This window comes from Schistocerca piceifrons, chromosome 6, assembly GCF_021461385.2.
Source record: "Schistocerca piceifrons isolate TAMUIC-IGC-003096 chromosome 6, iqSchPice1.1, whole genome shotgun sequence".
In the NCBI taxonomy this organism is placed as follows: domain Eukaryota; kingdom Metazoa; phylum Arthropoda; class Insecta; order Orthoptera; family Acrididae; genus Schistocerca; species Schistocerca piceifrons.
Genome location: NC_060143.1, coordinates 324,032,120 through 324,054,358, shown reverse-complemented (window position 1 = coordinate 324,054,358; position 22,239 = coordinate 324,032,120). Strand labels below are relative to the sequence as shown.

The 22,239-nt window shown below is 40.7% G+C and overlaps 1 protein-coding gene across 12 annotated transcripts in view; it reads left to right on the top strand.

Moving 5' to 3' along the window:
• LOC124803088 (mitochondrial ribonuclease P catalytic subunit) overlaps positions 1 to 22,239 on the top strand; it is a 148,135-nt gene that overhangs the window by 76,498 nt on the left and 49,398 nt on the right. For 7 of the 12 annotated variants that reach the window (XR_007017202.1, XR_007017199.1, XR_007017200.1 and 4 more), the window contains exons 6-7: positions 1,157 to 1,293; positions 3,414 to 3,606. Coding sequence is in view for 7 of the 12 variants with exons in the window: in XM_047264223.1 (XP_047120179.1) it covers positions 1,157 to 1,293; positions 3,414 to 3,606 (330 nt within the window). In the remaining 5 variants the exon portion in view is untranslated. The remainder of the gene's footprint in view (positions 1 to 1,156; positions 1,294 to 3,413; positions 3,607 to 22,239) is intronic. The other 5 variants (XR_007017203.1, XR_007017201.1, XM_047264230.1 and 2 more) reach the window with 1 other exon arrangement.

Genomic DNA, 22,239 nt, shown 5'->3' with positions numbered 1-22,239 from the left:
GAGGCAATTTTCAGTGACCACCACTTCCTGGGGAACAATTAACTCCCAAATGCTATTAAGGAATGGCAAAGGAATTGTAGTGTGCCTTGGTTTGTTGACTGTGGATGTTAAAAAGTGACTAAAATTTCCTTTTCAAAAACATGGGAAGCTTAGTTTCTAAAACACTATTTACATTACCAACAGCATCTTTTTCTCTCTTCTATTTCAGTTCCTATCCAGTCATTGTGACTGTCATCAATATAAAAACTCATTCACTGATTCTATGACTTTATTGCTGATTTGTACTATTTTCTTTTTGGTGTTTTGGCTGTTTTAGTCTAATTGTAATAGAAGAACATTGTGCATGTAGTAGTAAACATCTGACTACATGATGACTATTGTAACTCTCACTTAGGGTCAACAACATCTCTTAAACACAAGTAAACTTCTGTAATGACAAATTCAAATTGTCTATTAGTCCACAATGTGAAACAGTAATAGTCCTTGGTGGAAATTCGTATGAGTCAGAATAAAACTTAATATAAGATAGTTTATGATTAAGTTTGAATAAAGTCCAAGCACTACTTATCTTTGTTCACGCATTTAGTAAATATGAAATTAAACAAAGTTCTATTAAGCTTGCCAGTGGTGTAGACTACAAGTTCATAAGTCGAAGCACTATGTGCAAGTATTTAAATCGGTATTGGTAAACTGTTGTGATGATAGGAGCTCAGTGGTAGATGTAAGTCAAATAACAGTAACTACGGAAGAGACCATTGCCAAGAAGTGTTATATTTGGCCACTACAGACATGACTGGCTGACGATATCGGCAGTGCTTCTGGTGCTGTTGTCGACACTAGACGTGGGCAACTTTACACATGTCAATACACCTGTATGTCTCATTTGCACTTCCAGCAAGGTTGCTGAAATGACTATTGTATCAGAGAGGATATACTCACTAACATTTTATGGTAGCCTTTCCTACTCTGTTGTGAATAAAATGTCTAGCTGGTGCCATGCATGTTTGATTAGTAGTTATGTGTAGTAATTTTATTTAACAGTTGTGCAGATTACTGTGGACAAAGAGCTGATGTTGGCCTTTTTGGAAATTGCAACATGCATACTATTCAAAAATTATGAAGTATGTTCATGGAATGCCTCTTGTTACTTTTGCAGCTTTTTCTTGTAGTGGAACAGTTCTGGCGGCAAGGGAAAAAAGTGCTTGTACTTGGTCGCAAACACATGAAAAACTGGCCCAAAAGACAGATGGAATCACTTTCTAATTGTGCTCAGTTGTTTCTAGCTGACAATTTGTAAGTAAAATTTCATATTTATGACTTTATCCACATTCAGTTTGCTATTACATAATTGTGAATTACAAAAGTACCAGTAAGGCCACCACCACTGATTCTTTAAAGAATTGAACTCCCCTGTATAAAAAAGTTTCAGACATCTGATTGCTTTAGAAAAAAGCTATGGTAATGTTTTAAATATTTGACGTCAAGCACATAACGTCAAGACATATGCACAGTTTCTAACTTTGATACTTGACATATTGTGTTAAATATGTAATGTAAGATTATGTCTCTTAATGAGTAGGTTATGGCAGCATTTTAAATTCAGTCAATAATTATATGAAATACCAGTATTGGAAATCAGTTTTTTTCTGCCCCTGCAAGCCATTAGCTAGGCAACAGGTGCCATATTGTTACTGTTTAAGTGCAGTTCTGCTGACAAATTCCGCTACAGAAAAATACAGATGCTCTGAACACTCAGGTTGCACCACAGAGAAAGGTGTATGCAGAAAGGGGAGGGAGGTGCCATATTGTTACTGTTTAAGTGCAGTTCTGCTGACAAATTCCGCTACAGAAAAATACAGATGCTCTGAACACTCAGGTTGCACCACAGAGAAAGGTGTATGCAGAAAGGGGAGGGAGGTGCCATATTGTTACTGTTTAAGTGCAGTTCTGCTGACAAATTCCGCTACTGCTAAAAAAAAAAAAAAATCATCTCCTACAATATTGACTAAAATACATTAATAACACTGCAGTCATGTGACGCGTAAGAATGCAAAGTAATATTTCACTCAGGTGTGGTGTGTAAGAATATAAGTAACATTTGATCCAGGTGCAGCTGAGATCATTAGGGAAATGTAATATTTGAGGTTTTCGTGGCATGATTGATTAATTGTATGATTTTGCATTTCTAATCATAATGACAATTCCTTTTTTGTGCTTCTGATTTATCACCTTCTTTAGGTATTCTGAGCATCAGCAGTATGCGTACTCACTACCTGGACTTCAACCAAACTGCAGCACATATTAGATTATGACCTGGAGCACCTTAAGCTGTGGTGACTGAGTAGCCTTACAAATATTGTGCACAAAAACAAATTCATCATCTTGACTGGAAACAAGAAACATTGCATCAGAATGAAACACTTTTTGTGTTTTTCCAACTATATTCAGTTATAAAATTAATGCAAAGTGATGGTGCATACAAATGCTTTATAACTTTTTGCTATGCCAAACAGCACAGTGAACCAACACCCATTCCTAGAACTCAGTCCCTTTGCCATTAGAGACACCTGGGTGCTGCACGTCACTGACTGAACCAAAGCTATTGTCACTGCTACTGCACCTCATTATATCAACAGTTTGAGTGTTAGTAGCCAATTGAAGCTTAAGAGGTAATACTGAGACATACAAAAATGGTAGAATATTCCATAGAAAAAAAGAGATACACTTTCAGTGACAACCTAGAACATACTTATGCTGCAAAACAAGAGAGAAAATGCGTTCATTTGCTATTATGGTAGTCTTCAGTTGAAAGTCTAGTTTACTACAGTTTGCCACACTAGTCTTTTCTACACAAGTCTCTTAGCCTACAGACATTGGAACCTGTTTACTTTAGCCAATTGTTGGTACCTCTCTACAATTTTTACCCCCCCCCCCTCCCCCCCTCCCCCTTCTCCCACCACATTTCTCTCCATTACTAAATTAACTGTTCACTTGTGCATCAGGATGCATCCAGTTAACCTAACCCTTCTTTTAGTCAAGTTGTGCCATAGAGCTGCTACACAGTTTGATTCAGTACCTCTTCATTAGTTATTTCTACCCCACTAATCTTCAGCATTCTTCTGTAGAACAAAATTTCAGAATCTTCTATTTTCTTTCTTGTCTGCATATTATATGATAATATAGACCTGTTTCTCAGAAAAGCTTTTTTTTCAGTCTGTCTTTTATGTCTTCAATTTTTTATCAGTATAAAATTGAAATACTGTATAATCAATATAAACTTTCATTTGTTAATCATTATAAAATTGTATTTTTGTTTGTATTATTGCCAAGCACAGAATATCAAATAGTGGATGCCTTTTACAGCGTTCTGTTATATAGACAAATTTATGTCTGAAAAGAACCTTTGTTGCCAGATCACAGGATGATCCTCTTGTACTACTAGCAGCACTACACAGTGGGCTTGGAACAAAAATTGTTTCACGAGATCTAATGCGTACACACATGTTCCTGCTGAAGGACAAGGAGCTTCGTAGTATTTTTAGGCGCTGGCAGTATTCACATCAATGCTTCTTTGAAATTAAAAATAATGGAAGAGTTGTAATTAAGGTAAGGTTGAAAGTCAGACATAATCTCATATGGCAATGAATTTTTCACTGTGTAGCGCAGTGTGCTCTGAGATGACACTTTGTGGCAGATTACAACTATGTGCTGGGCCAAGGCTCGAACTCGGGTTGTGTACCTTTTGCGTGCAAGTACTCTACTGACTGTGCTATCCAAGCATGACTGACAACCCGTCCTCACAGCTTTACTTCTGCTAGTAATCCACCTTCCCAATTTCACAGTAATTCTCCTGTAAAACTTGCAGGATTAACACTCCTGGAAAAAAGGCAAAGATTCCAAGTTTGAAACTCTTTCTGGTACACAGTTTTAATCTGCCAGGAAGTTTCATACTCTCATTTGATTTTATGTAACAAGAAAACTACAGTAAAAATTAATATTTCTCATCAAATCAGCATAAAGGAAAAATGTAGTAGGATTGTGTGCTACAGAAGTCAACTGGGCAGTAACATCCAGATTTAGAGAAAGCTGAGCTTGAGGAGAGGAAAGGTAGGGGAAAATGCTGATAAGTGTAGTTGGTGGTACAGAAAATAAATTCAAATTTCACCCACTGCATTTTATTGTGTTATCACTTCCAATATTCCCATATTGTTTCCTTACTGTTTTTGATACCCTTTCCCCTGTAACTTCTTCCTACACTCAGAAGAAAAATATTCATTTAATTTTCAGTGTCTCCTCTGTCATACCAAATTTTTGGTAAAATTGGAACAATCACTCCTCTGTCATCCCTCGCACATATTCCATAATTTTCATGAGCCTCCAAAATTCAGTCTTATTTGCTGTTGCAAATTTTGCATCAAAGGCTCTCAGTACCAATAATATTTCTTAATTCAAGATATTAGTTTTTATCATGCGTTCTGATTTGTGAAATTTTTTTTGTAGAGGGCATAACCAACAGACATCAGTATGTCAATAATGTCGCACAGAGAAGTCTTCAGTATTGTTTTCATTTATGGTATTAATGAAAGAGAATCCTATGCTTGTTGGATTGTACCCGTGGAGAGTGAAATGAGATGTCAGAATGGCAATGGGCCGCAAGGGGCTTCCCAGCCAGTGACGCCAAATGCTCATTTCCATTTTCCATGGCAATGGATTTGTTCATTTAACTTCTTTATTCTGGCCCTCAACTGTAGTATATCAGTTACTGGTTGGTGGAGGCGTCCAGTTGCTTTCAAGTGAAACAATAGAGACATCTGGCAATGCTGACAGTGCAGAGCGGGGCCGAGCATAACATCACCCAAATAACCGCTGTCGGCAATGTCTCCGGCTGTGACCATGATGACACACAGTTTCTGTACTTTTCTTAGTTGTGAACCCCTAATTGGTCCCCATAGTGTCTGGCACCATTTTATTTCATGTATCCCTGAATAAACACTTTTTTAAATTCTTTGGAGAGCTTCTGTATATCCTACATAAGTTTTCGCTCACTCTATTAATCTCAGTAATTCCTTACCAGACCTACTTTCCATCTGAGCAAGATTTCAAAGTTGTCCACAAAGGCCTGCACATCCTCAGTTGGCTTACCAGAAAAAGAACCAATTAAACTTTTGACTGGTAAATCTACACTCCGTTGTGACAATCACAATTCTACCAACCCATGCTGTTCTTTAGCAGCAGCGCAGCTGACGATGGCTGTGAACTTCCTCCAGTGAGTGAGCGGCTCCCTCGTGACTCGGGGCGGGCCGCACTTTCTCGTGGTTCAACAGATATCACTCTGGGTGTCAGGCTTGTGCTGTAGGCTGTGATACTGAGACAAGAATGATTTAGTACATGAATGACTGAGTACTTATATGTTCCAGACTAAGTTTGTTTAGAGCGTAAGGCACACACTCTAAACACTTCCAGGATCGCAGGTGAGGAAAGGTGCCCGTCCTTCCGCTAGTGTACTGCAACGTCAGCTATTTCTATACCATGCCCAGGTGGCTCCACTTCGCCACACCAGTCAGTAGTGTTTCACTTTGCAACTCGTAACACTCTCGCATGCCTGCGGCTGGATCTGTTGCAACTCACTTCTGCTTTGGCATATTTTTTGATGGAATATGGTTGATACACTACATTGCCCTTCTTTTTATCAAGACTTGGTCCCTCAGGACGACCAAACAAGATTATCCTTTAGACCAGAGTTCCTGCCGACTGACCCTTCTGGCTCTGTTTCAGCTTTTCGTAATTATTCTAACAATGTTTCTCTCAACCCTATCACTTAATCTTATGCTTGTCTACAGGGAGTCTTTCCTTGCCCCTTAACTCAAACACCATGGAACTTATTTCGTTACTAGGCTTCTTGCACAATCAGTTCTATATCTCTGTTCCCAAGTTACAATCTAAAATGAATAAATCATTCTTAATACTATCCCTTGTGTTTTCAGCTTCATTCTGCTGCTTTTATGCTTGGGGTATCCATCCTGCTGGAGTCTGAACGATGGCTGGGTCCAAGCTCAGTCTTGTGCTCCATCTTCTATGTTCTGAAACAAGGGCTGCACTCAGCAGAATAAGTGCCGCTGCAGGGGTTGGTAGGACAATAGTCAATGTTGTCTCTTCTCGGTACTGACTTCCCTGATTTGACTTTACATTCTGCAAAAAGGTGTCCAGAGAAACTTGTCCTTCCTGCTGGCTCAGAAGCATATCTATAGACTGGATTAATTCTGGCCCCAGAGTTCGATTTAAGCCTGTTAGATCAGCGGCAGGTAACACTTCTGTGGGCTCCTCTGGCCAATACAATTATGGCTGCAAAATATTCAGGTGTGTTATCCGTGAAATTGTGGAGGGCAGACGGAAAGTAGGCCCCAGTATCTCACATGCTGTTCCATTTAATAACAAACCACTCCCATTTAATTCTAGCCGCTTTGCTAGCCCCTGCTCAAAACAAATGGCCACTAGTATCATCTTGTCAAAGGTAGAGTACAACCAATGTGTCTTAACATGCTGGAAGTACAATTCGAGCTTGATCACTTCTTTTACCTCCTTTTACCCAATTAGCAAATTCACCGTGGAGGAATCCTTCCCCTCTCTTATTACCATAATCTGACTGACAGTGGTTTCCCCTTAGTGGCATTTTTGCTCCATATCTTCCCTTGTCTTTTGCAATTAATAGCAGTCTCTATATTTTCACTCTTACAGATTCCTTCAGTATCCCCCACTTAACAGGATATGCATAAACTACGGTGCCCTCGTAATGTGCTTGTTTTCTTACTACTGGTATAGAAATGGAAATGGAAATGGAAACATTCGCTCCATCAGTTCTCAGCAATATTGTGTCTACTTTGAAATAAAAGGGTAAGTTTTGTGCTTGAGTTTTAAAACCAACCTCAACTCTGGCAGTAGCTCCTTCTGTACTTTCCTTAGACCCTCTAAATACTGCTCTGGTGACAAAATGTTTACCCTTAGCTGACCTCTTACAGCCTCCTGCATAGCCTCCTGTAATTCTGTTACTTTCCCTCATGCTTCCCAAACACTATCTTCCACAGACTGCAACAATTTTGTCATTACTACTTCCCTGTTGCAAGACTTCTACTTCAGTTTGTGATTAACTGCCTCTTCTGCAACTGTGGCATACCGCATTACTTCTCCAGTCAGTTGTTGTAGTAGGCATCAGACAGTTGTCGTAGTAGTCATATATACAAGGTCCGTCTAAAAAGTATCTGACCTTTGATTTCCCACAAAAAAAGAGAGACGATAGTGTGGTGCCACTGTACACAGTAAAGGAAGAGACCTATATGCGCTTACGTGAATTTTGTCCCTGCCTTCCAGTGCATTAGTCGCTGCCTGTCGGTCACTGAGTAAGGTACTACACAACGTGGTCATCACATTACCATTTCTCTCAAGATGACTGAACGTGTTGAGCAAAGACACTGCATCATTTGTCAAAAGCTTGGTGATTCTCAAAGCGAAACAATTCGTAAGATTCAGCAGGTATTTGGAGAAGATGCGGTGGGTGTAACACAAATTAAGGAGTGGTTCAACCAATTCAAAAATGGCCACACATCAGCAGAGAGTGACCAGCATTCTGGCAGGCCCCAAACTGCTCGGAGTGCAGCTGTTGTTGAGAGGGTGCAAAATTTGGTGATGGCAGATCGTCGTTTGACCGTGCGGGAGATTACCCAAGGGGTTGGAATGAGTAAAGATTCTGCGCATGCAATTTTGTGTGATAATTTGAACATGCACCGAGTGGCTGCAAAATTCGTACCCAAGTTGTTGCCACTGAAACAAAAAAACCTCCGTTTTGATGTTGCACAGGACCTTCAGGACATCACCAACACTGATTCTGGATTTCTGAACACTGTGATAACTGGAGATGAGTATGGGTGTACGGGTACGACCCAAAAACAAAAAGACAGTCTTCGCAATGGAAGCATCCCGAGTCTCCAAGGCTGAAGAAAGTGTGGCAGATGCGAAGCAAAATCAAGGTGATGCTGACTGTCTTCTTTGATGTCCGTGGAATTGTGCATCACGAATACACACCAGAAGGACAAACAGTGACAAAGGAGTACTATCAAGATGTTCTCCGGCAATTCTGTGATGCAGTTTGGTGCAAAAGGTCAGACATGTGGACAGTGAAAAACTGGCAACAGCATCACAACACCCCTGCACATTCATCCCACTAGATCCAAAATTTCTTGGCCAAACATGGAATTACAGCCATTCTCCAGCCTCCCTACTCTCCAGATATCACTCTTTGTGACTTCTGGTTGTTTCCAAAATTGAGAGTAGAGAAGAGATAATGCGGAACATGACGACAGAGCTAAACACCATTCAAAAAGAAGACTCCCAGAGGTGTTTCCAGCAGTGGAAGGATCGGTGGGCTATGTGTGTGCAAGCACAAGGGGCCTACTGTGCAGGGGATTAGGGTCCAAACCCTGTCAGGTGTTAGAAATATTTTTTCTGACCTGAGGTCGGATACTTTTAGACAGGGCTCATATTTTTTTCTGGACTCCCTTAAAAGGTTTCAACTGCCCTACATGCACAATTATCATTCTCGTCAGCAATTGAACCTGGTGGTGTGGCCCCAGATACTTTGCAAAAAACTTCTGTGTCCTTCCCTTTGGTGTATACAAAGTTGATAGCATCACCTACTGACCAATCATCTATTGTGGCATTCTTGCCAAAGGGCCCACTGTTTCTTCCTGTTTCTGCAGTGCTCATGTATTTGCCCTCTGTACTCCCTTCCAAATTACGCTAATCACTCTGGCAAATTCCGTAACAGACTGTCAGCCTTCCCTTTCTTCACTTTCAGTATATCGAACGGTGATGGCATTTCATGACCAAATACCACTTCATATGGTGATAATCCTTTATTTGTATGCTGTTTTTAGTTGTAGGCTGAGACCAAGTACTTCAAATAGAGATCCCAGTTGGTGTGACTTGAATCAACATAGTGTCCAAGCATCTTCCCGCTTGTCCTATTAACTCTTTAAGTTCTTCCATTGGTTTGTGGATGGAGAGGAATCATCCTTAACTTCTTCACATTCAGTAACTTACACAATTCCTGGAATAGATCTGGCATGAAATTCATTAGCCGACGTTGCAGTACACTAGCGGACGGACGGGCACCTTTCCTCACCTGCAGTCATGGAAGTGTTTAGAGTATGTGCCTTAAGCTCTAAACAAACTTAGTCTGGAATATATAAGTACTCAGCCATTCATGTATTAAATCATTCTTGTCTCAGTATCACAGCCTACAGCACAAGCTTGACACCCAGAGTGACATCCCGGAAAACAGTACAGAGTCTACTGTTCGATCATGAGAAAGAGCAGCCTGCCCCGTGTCACGAGGGAGCCGCTTGCTCACTGGAGGAAGTTCATAGCCATCGTCAGCTGCACTGCTGCTAAAGAACAGCATGGATTGGTAGAATCGTGATTGTCACAACAGGGTGTAGATTTATCAGTCATAAGTTTAATTGCTTCTTTTTCTGGTAAGCCAACTGAGGATGTGCAGGCCTTTGTGGGACACCTTTGAAATCTTGCTCAGATGGAAAGTAGGTCTGCTGTTATTGTTTCAGGCTCTCCAAACCTCAATATTCAATTATTCACAAGTGCTTGCGCCACTTACTGCCTGCTGTTTTGGCATTGCGACCATTTGTATGTATCATGAGAAATGACCTATGATTGTAAGTATGTGCATGTATTTATTCCCTGCTGGTAATTTATTGATTGGACCTTAAACATCAATTTGAATGGTGCTGATGCTTCAGGTAACTGCTGCAACGGTACTCTTGTTCGACACAAATCCACTCTCTGTACGCATTGTATGCAATTCCACACTTACTGGTTTATGTCTGTCTGCCTACCGTATTTACTTGAATCTAAGCCGCACTTTTTTTCCGCTTTTTGTAATCCAAAAAACCGCCTGCGGCTTAGAATCGAGTGCAAAGTAAGCGGAAGTTCTGAAAAATGTTGGTAGGTGCCGCCACAACCAACTTCTGCCATCGAATATAAGTAGCGCTACAACAGGTATGTTTTGCAGGCACAAAGATAAATACTGGCGCCAAAACCTCTTCGTCAGTAAATAAATTTTTTAAAAAGGTGGAAAACGAGCTTTTTTCTCCGCCCCGAGTTTCGACCACTGCACTTTCATACATTATCCAACGAAGTAAATAAAAATTTCGTATTGTTCATCTTCTAGCAGCAGTTCAATGTACTACGAAAATCCGACTGGCAAGACTGTTTGGGATGTTTGTCAATATGGGAAACTCTACATCCTGAATTTTTTCTTACCTGTGAGAAGAGATGGTTGCTACTAGGAACTTTTCTGAATTGTGAATCACATGCAGTATTCTCTTCACCATAAGAATAATACGAATATAAACATTTTGCCATGTATTCTTTCGTGTTTTCTGCTGTCTCATTTAAATCCTGTCTGCCTAATAAACTACGAAACTAGAGCAAGACAACAGCAAACGCGGAAGAATACACATATCATGTCATGTTTATATTCGTATTATTCTTATGCCTAATAGTGATACAATCAGAAATGAAGCATGGCAATTGACTAGATTTTTAAATCTAAGATGACTCTAATTTCTGTGCAGAATATAATGTACTAAAGAGGCGTCTGCAAAGATTTTCAAACAGAGAAAAATGTTCGCTAAACTCTCGTTCAGAACATCTTCCATCATATGCAGTCTATTATTTGGTTCTTGTTGATCATTATCAAAGAAAGCAGCAGTGTAAGTAACAGCGCACAAGAGCAAGCCATGCCACGAGCGGTGACAGGCCGTTAACACTCATTATCAGAATGCAACAAACAATGCATGACACAGTACAGTAATGCATTTTCAGCTTAGAGTGACGTAAACACATAACGGCACTCATCAGATCAAAGAAAAATAAGCAATCAATTCAAACCAGACGAAGCACGTGAAAAAGGAAGGGTACCCGTATAAATATGGGCGGAGCGCCTGACGCATAGCAATGGCTACCTGGTTAAGCTTAACTGCTAAGCTTATGACTCGAACCAAACTACTGTAGCTGTATCGTCATTCATTCAACCTAAATTGTGTCTCGTATTATAATGGACCAACTTTGTTTCGATTTGGAGGTGCGGCCTAAAACTTTTATCTCCCCTTGAATTTCGAGTCTCAAATTTCAGGTGCGGCTTAGAATCGGGAAAATTTTTTTCCTTGATTTCGAGTCTCATTTTTCAGGTGCGGCTTAGATTCGAGTGCGGCTTAGATTCGAGTAAATACGGTATTCCTCCACTAATACCTTTCTGCTATTCTTCTGTTGGTAGATCTGCAACCTTCATGACCTGCTAATATGTGATCATGAGCTTCTTGTAGCACTCTCTTCCTTAGCTTGGCTGGTACCACCACCTGCAGTCCCAAATTGATTTCTCTGCGTAGCAACCCAACCTTCATACAGAATTGTGGCTGCTTAAAATACTGCTTGCATTCGTCATTCACTCTTCATGTAGCTTGCTGTTCCTTATATTCACTACCCCAAGTATGTAACACAGCACTTTTCCACTTAAGTCATCATCATTTCCATGCTTCTTTCCAGGTTTATGCATAACTTCGAAATCAAATTCACTTAGTCTTACTGCCCATTGTGTCAACCTACTGGAAAGACCCTCTACCCCCAACAATCATTTTAATGCTGCATGATCTGTTATTATTCTAAACTTTTTACCGTACAGAAAACATTTGGAATATGTGATTCCATAAATAAGGTTTAGCACCTCTTTCTCCATTGTGGAATAATTTCTTTCTGCAAAATTCAGTTGCCTTGATGCATAAGGTACTAGGTGTTGTATGCCTTTTACTTCGGGTGACAACACACAGACAAATGCATGGTTTGATGCATCGCATGATAAAACAAATTATCTTTTAAAATCCGGAAATACCAAGATTGAACTTGATGTTAAAGCTTCTTTTAGCCCCTCAAAAGCATGCTATTACTTTTCTGACCACACAAATTTAATGCCCTTTTCTAACAGTTCTCAACAGTGTGGGAATATCCGTAAATCATTTTACGAAGGCTACTTGGGTCCATCTTAACCACATCTTTACTTATGACATGACCTAGATACACTACCTTTTCCATCACAAAATTGCACTTTTCTGTACTCAATGTTAACTTCATTGCTTTTAACTTAAGGAATACTTCCCTTAATCGCTGCATATGCAGTTATATACCACTCTCGTAGACAATTATGTCATCAAGATACACTAATCATGACTGTGGTTTCAAATCTCTGAGTACTCCATCCAACAATCTGAAATGTTGCAGGTGCATTTTTTAATCCAAATGACACTCTTTTAAATTGATAATGTCCCCAAGGTGCCAAAAATGCTGTTTTGTGTCGATCCTGTGGTGCAACCTCTATCTGTTGATAACCACTCTTCAAATCCGTTGTTGAAAAATATTTACATCACCCTTAAGTGAGTCAAGATTTGTGATGTTTGGCAAAGAGTAGGTGTCCATTATGGTTTTTGCATTTAGGTGTCTGTAATCACAACAAAACCTAAATTAATTTTCAAGTTTGAGTTAAATCCATTAATTCCCCCCGCCCCCCCCCCCCACTAGCTACTTCTGTTGTAGTACAAGAAAATTGAATCTTGTGACCAACAAAAGTAATAGGTCCTTGTAGTAACTCCTGTTGACCAGTTTCATTTGGTGTATTTGAAAATGTATCCACTGTCTTGTACACTGGCAATCTGCTCCTCCTCATGTATCTTCTGCGTCAGTACGGCATGGCGATGTGTAGCGTGCAGCTGCCTCGAGTCGAATGAGCCTGCAGGTGCCTCAGAACCGGATGACGCCACTGATAAGACATCACGCGGCAGTTATCAGCGCCATTGCGCAACACCAGCTGAGTTTTTGAGCAACACGGTCCTAGTAAAACTAGGGACCGTGTTGTCCAGGCCATTTGAATCGCGCGCCACAGCCTCGCTCAGCAGCTAAGTCCCGCTCAAGGTCACACGCCTTACACAGCGGCATACGGTGAACGCACACAGCCATGGACTATTACTTTCTTCAGTTACTCCATCTTTCAGCTACTGATCAATAAATTCCTCCAAAATTTGCTGCAAGTACCTAGGTATTTAGTATGGTTTGCACTAGACTGATGATTCATTTCCCAGTGGTATGCAGTGATGTGTTATGTGCGTATCTGGTAATGGCTCTTTTGGAAAATATAAATCCTTAAATTCCAAAAGTAATTTTTCCATCAGTTCCCTATTGCTTCTCTCTAGGTGCTTCACTTTTCCTCATAATGCAGTTTCAATGACATCCGTCGATTGTCCATGGCTGACATCCCTCGTGTCCCATTCTTCTTTCTCGATGATATCTATGTCAGGGATTAACAACCCGTTTGTTAATGCTGCATCCTCTGCACTAATGTTATCTATAGAAATGGGTACCTTCGTTTCATCCTTGTATGCTTACAATACCTCTTTTAGCTAAGCATTCTGCCTGATCTAATACTTCATTCTCTTCTAACAGTTCCACCACACACAAAATTCCAATTGGCAAGCTGCAGTCAACACTGACCCAAAATGATTTTCCAGTACTCTTAGGTACATAGTAGTGCAAATCAAGTCTTAGTACTTTTGTTCAGGGTTTAATTGGTGCGTCTTTCACGACAGACTCCCCTCGCAACATCGATACACTGGCAATGGCTTCACCTAACTGGAACAATTTTCCATAAAGCTCCACCTTATGTTGCCAAAGATTGATTATGGCACAATGCTGATGTAATTAATCTAATCCTAGAATTGTGTAACCCTCATTCACATGTAACAAAATCTCCACACAGCGGTGAAATTGAACTGTATCCAGGCAAAAGTCTATGTCCAGCATTCCTAATCTTGTGACTTCTTTATTCCCCACTCCACGCAATTTGTACCATGGTCGTCCCATTGTTTACGTTTCACCAGATCATTACTGGCGACCGACACATGTGCTCCTGTGTTTACTAATATTCTGCAACTATTTTTCCGTACTGTTCCTCTTATTCCACAATCCACCTCTGCATACTTCTATGTAGCATCCACTGTTACTGGGAAGGACCATAGGTGGACCTGCGATTCCCATTGGCGCTTAACACTTGAGTCTTACTCTGCCATATTTTTTGACCAACTACGGTCGATATCCCACACCTGTAGTTTATCCCTCCAATTGGGGATGGAAAATAATTATGACAATAGAATTTCCACCAGCGGGCACACTGTTTTTTCTGTGTAGCAGGTACATTGTATTCTCTGTGTTGTACGTAAAGAAACAATTATTCCATTAGTGCAAATCAGAATTTCCAAAGATATCCAGGTTGGACTTTTGCTTCATACTATCATCAATTTGGACCTCTACAAGCTGGAACTGCCCTCCTGCTGCCCTTTCCTTTCTCTGATGCATGCCACAACTGCATTACATGACGTAGGTGGCCGGTTAGAACATGTGGATTTTACACTATAAGACAAGAAAAGAATGCACCATGAAGGAATTATCTGAATGGGACGGAAATTGGTAGATGTAATGTACATGTAGAGACAAACAATTGAACACACACCGAGCGAGGTGGTTAGCACACTGGACTCGCATTCGGGAGGACGACAGTTCAGTCCCGTCTCCAGCCATCCTGATTTAGGTTTTCCGTGATTTCCCTAAATCGTTTCAGGCAAATGCCGGGATGGTTCCTTTGGAAGGGCATGGCCGATTTCCTTCCCAATCCTTCCCTAACCCAAGCTTGCGCTCCGTCTCTAATAACCTCGTTGTCGACGGGACATTCAACACTAACCGCCACCACCACCACCAATTGAACACAGTTTCAAAAAAAAATATGTAGTTTATTCAAGAGAAAGAGCTTCATAAATTGAGCAAGTCGTTATTGCATCAGTCCCACTCTTGGCCTTATGCTTGCAGTTATTCAGCTTGGGATTGATTGGTGGAGTTGTTGGGTGTCCTCTTGAGGCATATCATGCTGAGTTCTGTTCAAGCTGCATGTTAGATCATCAAATTCCCAAGACAATTGGGGAGCCCTGCTCATAACACTCCAGACATTCTCAGTTTGGGACAGGTCCGGCAACCTTGCTAGCCAATGTGGGGTATGGCAAGTAAGAAGAAAAGCAGTGGAAACTCTTGCCACGTGCAGACTGGCATTGTCTTCCTGAAATGTAAGCCCAGGACAAGTTGCCATGAAAGCCAACAAAACAGAATATAGAATATTGTCAACACACCACCTTGCTGTAAGGATGCCCCACATAACAGCCATGAAATGAAATGGCACCCCCAGACCACCATTCCTGGTTGCTGGGCTGTATGACTGGCAGCAATCAGGTTGGCATCCTACCGCTGTCTGGGACAGCTCCAGACACGTGTGCGGCCTGGAATTTCATGGACAGGAGTTGAATTGTCTTCAGTAATGAGTCCTGCCTGGAACTGAGCCCCAGTAACAAGCAAAGACTTGTCTGGAGATGCCCCAGACAGTGGGCATTGCTTACAATATGGCCTGACGAACAGGAGTGATGGTTTGGGGTAACATTTATTTACATGGCACTCTTACAGCACGACAGAATGTTGACGATATTTTATGTCCCATTTTGTTGCTCTTCATGGCAAGCCATACTGGGACTCCATTTCAGCAAGATAATGCCTGTTCCATAAAATTTCAGGAGAACTGCCTTATTACTGCAACTTGTTGCCACGACATTCCAGTGCAGAGTCTTCTGGCCACCTTCAAGTGAATACTAACAGGAAAGGTGTTGAGCTCATGTATTTAAGACTGCCCCGGCACTTGTATGATGTATACAGTTGGCATTTTACATGCACTGTTTGTCTGCAAGTCTATATGCTGTGCCACATGTCCTCTGTGGTGAAAGCTGGCATCATTGATATCAGATCGACTGTCTTTGTGTGGTAAATGATGCTGGTTACACAGAGCACGAAGTTCTTCTATGACAGGATTCCATGCAGAATTTAAATGGAAACAGCTGTCTCAATTAATAAGGGTCTCAGACAGTCGTATTTCCACAGATTCATTGATGATGGAGCCCCGAAAGTTTGACGTATGGGCCACAATTTTCATTTGGTTGTATTTTGCCAAATGACCAGTGGAAATACAATGTTCGGCGATAGCAGACTGATTGCCTTGGAGGAGGGAAGTAAGCCACTGATGTTCCACAATGCATTCCTCTACCATGCTCATCATTTGCTCTATGTAAGCTTTGCCATATTTGCGCAGAATTCTATAAACACCTGCCTTGGACAACTCTTAAGTTGTCTTTAACAAATCCCAGTAGTGCCGAGATTTTAGGAGGACAAAAAACTGCTTTAACTTTATGTCTTCTAAATATTCTGCCTATTTTGGCTGAAATGTTTCCAATATATGGTAAATAAGCTGTCGTTTTGAAAGCCTGATCCTCTTGTTTGTCTTTGTAGATTTGTAGTGCTCTCTGTACTTGCTGGGATGAATATCCACTGTTCTGGAACACAGTTTGATGATGGTCTAGTTCCATTTCCAGATTGCCAGCATCTGAGATATTATGAGTTGGGTGGATTAAGATCTTTAGAACGTCCATCATTTGTGCTGGATGTTGGCAATAGTAGCTTCCAGATACAGGTCTGTATGAGTGGACTTTTGAAAGACCAGCAGCCCAAGTGTGCCATCACTCTTATGTCACACCAAATGTCTAGAAACAGCAAGCAACCACCTTTCTCCATCTCCATAGTAAATTTTATGGTTCCATGTTTGAGGTTCAGATGTTGAAGGAACTCTCGGAGATGGTCCAAACCATAGGCCAGACTATAAAAGCGCCATCAGTGTACCGCCTAAATACTGTTGGTTTGAAAACAGCTGAGACGAGTGCTTGCGCCACAGAACCTTCCATAAAAAGACTTGCCACTAGGGAGAAAAAGGGCTCACCACGGTGACACCGTCAGATTATTTGAAAAACTCATTGTTAAATAAAAAGTACATAAAGGAGAGAGTGTGCTTGAACAAAGCTGTAATGTCAGCCCCAAACTTACTGCCAAAGAGATGCAGTGAGTCCGCATTTGTAAAAAGTGAAACATCATCAAAACTGACCAACAAGTCATTGCTATTCAGCTTAAGTGACTGAAGTCAGCTGATAAAATCACTAGAATTTCTTATGTGATGTGGACACTTGCCTATAAGTATTTCAATAAAGATGCAAAGTATTTGGCCAAATCACAGGTGGCTGCTCCAATATTGCTTAACATAGGACATAAAGACACACCTTCTTTGTGGACCTTGGGTAGCCCATACACCGTAGGTGGAACCTGAACTATTTGTTCTCAGTCTCTTAATGATGTCCATTGGTAGAGAACTATTCAGTAGAATTTCTGCTATTATTTACATCACTCAATTAGTAGGATCCTTATCTATATTGTGATACACTGAGTCACTAAGTAAAACATTGATCTTATTAATATAGACCTCCCATGGCACAAGAGCAGTAACATGAGCTTTATCCATCTTGAGTATTATCATATCCATGTTTGCTTGTAAGTTACAGAGGGCTGCTCTCTTCATAGACAAGATGTTGCTCTTTGGTGGTGCGGCTTCCATCAGCACATGGCAAGACTCTTGGTGAACTTACTCTGCTGCAAGATAGCACACAGCTTCTTTGATGGAACTGGTAGAGTCCACCAGTGGTGGTGAATCCCCAAAACAGGCAGAATATTAAAAAGACATAAAATTAAAGCAGTTTTTTTTTGTCCTCCTCCTAAAATCTCAGTGATAGTGGCATCTGTTAAAGATGACTTAGAGTTGCGCAAAGCAGGTGTTTACAGAATTCTGGGTGAATGTAGCAAATCTTACATGGGGGAAGCGACATGCATGGTACAAAATGCATCTTGGAACATCAGCAGATACTTGCCTCCTCCAAGGCAATAAGTCCGCTAGCACCTGAAGATGGCCAGAAGTCTCTGTCTGCACTGAAATATCATGCCAACAAGTTGCAGACATCCAGCAGTTCCCCCGTAATTTTATAGAACAATCTGTATGCCAGGAAAGTTTTAAATCTTACAAGATAATGCCTGCCCACATATGGTGATAGTTTCTACTGCTTGTCATACCCTACTCTGGCCAGCAACCAGCTCTTTGCCCATCTAATGCACCAATTGGACAGAAGTTGGTCATCCAACAACTCTATCAAACAATACCAAGCCAAACAACTGCTTGCTTAAGGAATAGAGGTGGAACAACACATTATTAACTTACTCAATTTCTGAGCTCTGTCTCTTGAATAAATCATCCAATTTTTCAGAAATTGTAATAATTTGTTTGTCTGTACATGTACATCACATCTACCAATTTCTGTACCATTTGGATAATTCTTTCACAGTACGTAGTCATTATAGCCATTAAAGAAAAAAAGGATAGGGGGGGGGGAGAATTTTTTAACCCCTCTTTGACAGTTATTTTCATGCAGATTATCTGACAGTGATTTTGTCATTATCTCATTAGACATTAACCCCTCTTTGACAGTTATCTTCATGCAGATTATCTGACAGTGATTTTGTCATTATCTCATTAGACATTAACCCCTCTTTGACAGTTATCTTCATGCAGATTATCTGACAGTGATTTTGTCATTATCTCATTAGACATTACAGTTTTTGTGCCAATAAATTGGCATCCACTATCCATGCAGAGTGTTCCTTTGTGGTTATATTTTATTCAAAATGTAAGATTTTTCTGCTGTTTATTTCTGGTTTGAGTTATTTTCCTGTTTCTGCTATTGATAAGTATGTAATTTTGTTACTAAACCAGAATATTTGTGCAGTTAACTAATGCTAGATTTATGTATCCTTTTCCTGTCCTCCATAGCAAATATAGGAACGGAAGCTCTCTGACACTTGGCCAGAGTACAAAGTCACATAAAGTGAAGGTGCTATTAAAGATAAAGCTTAGGACTGCATAGATTGTATTGAGTGGGTGAAACTCAGCATTGAATACTGGGGTTGTTATATTCAGGAGCATGGTGCTTGAGGCTCTAAGAAGATGATTATGTAGCTCATGGACATGAAGGAAGGCAATGAGGAGTTTTTGAAGACTTCCATTGGAAAACAATCTAGCTGAGTTGCTTTCAACCTATATGAACCAGAGCTAAACACATTGGCCTGAAGACAGCCACAACTTCCTTATCAATAGGCACCTGAAAAATTAGCATTTTGTGATAAATCTGAATGTAGATGAGAATTCGGTCTCAAGATGCAAAATTACCTAATACCTGCTATTTCATAGAAAACTGTATCCAAATGAATTATTTTACCAGAGACAGTTTGAAATAGATTTTATTTTCTGCAAACAATGCAAAATCCAGGATGCAATGTGACAATATTATGAGAAGGAAAGTTGCCACTCACCATATAGCGGAGATGCTGAGTCACAGATAGGCACAACAAAAAGATTTTCACACTTAAAGCTTTCAGCCAATGGCTTTTGTCAACAATAGACACAAGCGCGCGCAGTGCATGATGGGAGTGGCGACTGGGTGGGGGAAAGGAGGAGGCTGGGGCAGGGAGGGGAAGGGATAGTATGTTGGGGATGGCAGACAGTGAAGTTCTGCCGGTTGAGTGGCAGGCGGGGAGGAGGAGGGGAGGGAGTAACAGAAAAGGAGAGAAATAGAGAGAAATAAATAAAAAATAATAAAATAAAATAAAAAGACTGGGTGTGGTGGTGGAATGACGGCCGTGTAGTGCTGGAATGGGAGCAGGGAAGGGAATGGAATGGGTGGGTGAGGACAGTGACTAACAAAGGATGAGGCCAGGAGGGTTATGGGAACATAGGATGTGTTACAGGAAAAGTTCCCATCTGTGCATTTCAGAAAAGCTGGTGTTGCTGGGAAGGATCCATATCGCACAGGCTGTGAAGCATGAAGGATATCGTGTTCAGCAACAGGGTGGTTCATCTTGTTTCTTGGCCACAGTTTGTAGGTTGCCATTCATGCAGACAGACAGCTTGTTGGTTGTCATGCCTACAGAATGCAGCACAGTGGTTACAGCTTAGCTTGTAGACCACATGACTGGTTTCGCAGGTAGCGCTGCCTTTGATAGGATAGGTGATGTTAGTGACCAGACTAGTGTATGTGGTAGTGGGAGGATGTATGGGACAGGTCTTGCATCTAGGTCTGTTACAGGGGTATGAGCCATGAGGTAAGGGATTGGGAGCAGGGGTGTGTAAGGATGGACGAGTATGTTGTTCAGGTTTGGTGGACGGTGGAATACCACTGTGGGATAGGTGGGAAGGATAGTGGGCAGGACATTTCTCCCAGCCTGAGACTGCAGGTGTGTGTGTGTGTGTGTGTGTGTGTGTGTGTGTGTGTGTGTGTGTCCATTGTTGTCAAAGGCAGTTAGCCGAAAGCTTTAAGTGTGAAAATCTTTTTGTTGTGCCTATCTGCGACTCAGCATCCATGCTATATGGTGAGTGGCAACTTTCCTTCTCATAATATTGTTTTATTTTCTGCTTATAAATATAAAAAAATGGTTTTGATATTGCACATCATCTGGTAGAGCCCAGTTTGGAAAAATAATGTGCATAAGTATTTTTTTACAAAACAAAAAGTGTACGGATGAAACACTGTATCAGCGCACTCGATGCTCTGGTGCCATGTCGACTGTGGGTGGTTGAATGGTCTGTATGAGATGCATGCCGCTTATTGCAACATATGTCTCACATTTTGAATCTAGCATCTTAGAACGAAGTTTGTGTGCTAGCTAATCGTGGACATTCTAAAATGGCTGTTTAAGGCAGCATCGGGTGTTTTGAACTGTGGTTTTGGCATTGTTGTCTTCCCTCGTTTTGAAATGAGTGATAAGCCTAACCCTGCTCCATCATGGAATATGGTTACAACCCTGAAAATATCAGAAGGGATCTGCAATCTCTGTGACAGTAGGTCAGTTCTGCTTTAGCAGAAACACAAAATAGTGGTGTCGGCTGGCTGTCCTGTGAGGGAGAGGTGGGACTTATTTCACTCACTCCTCTAGCGGTCAGAATTCTAGTTTGCCTACATTGGCAGCCAACTGCCAGTTTATTATGTCCACCTTATGCACCATAGTGATCAAAAAACCAAACCTGTTAAAGTATTTTGAGTATAACGAAAGTCTTCCCCTAATGTGTGAATAGAGTTATTTTCGGTTCTACTTCTGTGCTAAGTATGTTGTTGGTTCTGTCTGTAGCATTGTCAAGTATGAGTTGCATGGGATGAATGCCGATGAAAGTTTGAAATTTATATTCTGCAGATTTTTTTAACTATCGAATTGAATGGGAGAAGAAAAATAATGCCGAGGAATACCTTAAATCAGAGAAGCACTCTGTTCACAGGTGGGAAAATACTGCTGCATTTCAACAGAAACAATCATTTATTATAAGCTTAAGTAGAGCTAAAAGGAGAAAACAAGCAAGGAACATTTTGGAAAAATACTGTTGAAGTTTTTGCAAAAGCAAAGATTTTTGTCAAAAACCTCCCCAATCTCTCTTTTATTTACTTACTTATTTTTTTATAAAAAAAACTTTTTCAAAGCACTAAGGCTTCAGTTTCAGGTACATTGCAGTTCAAATTTTTAAATTTTTGCATCTAATCATTTACAAACACACAAAAAATTAGACGTGAATTTCCCCCAAAGTAAATGTGAATTTTTCAAAAATACATGCTACATTTTTAGGTCCCTAGTTATGAATGATGGGCTTCCATAACCCTTTCCATGGTGTATATTAGGCCACTTGGTAAAGAGGCTGGCACGTAAGTTGATTATGCCTGGAATATTTATGGGACTTTCCACACAATGTGAGTTTGGTTCTTGAGAAAGGCTTTGGGAGCTCAGCAAGTTGCTATCATTCTACTGGGTTTCATCAATAGTAATGGTTTTGTAGTGTAACACCCATAAGATGGTATGTGGTGGTGCTTTCTCGTTCTCTATGTGGCCTCTCTGCTGACATTGTTTGGAACGACACTGACTTCATTCATGTTGCTGGAGTAGAATTTGCAGAGCTCGTGGAATTAAGCTAATATGGGCCAGTTCCAGCTGTAGAATTAGCGATTCAATCAGTATCAGTATGATACTGCTTACAGTATTGGCATTTGATGGAATCAAGGATCCTCTCGGGGAAGAGCATAAGCAGTTCCTGTTTCAAGAAACTTATCTCCCTTTATATCTGGAGAGGCC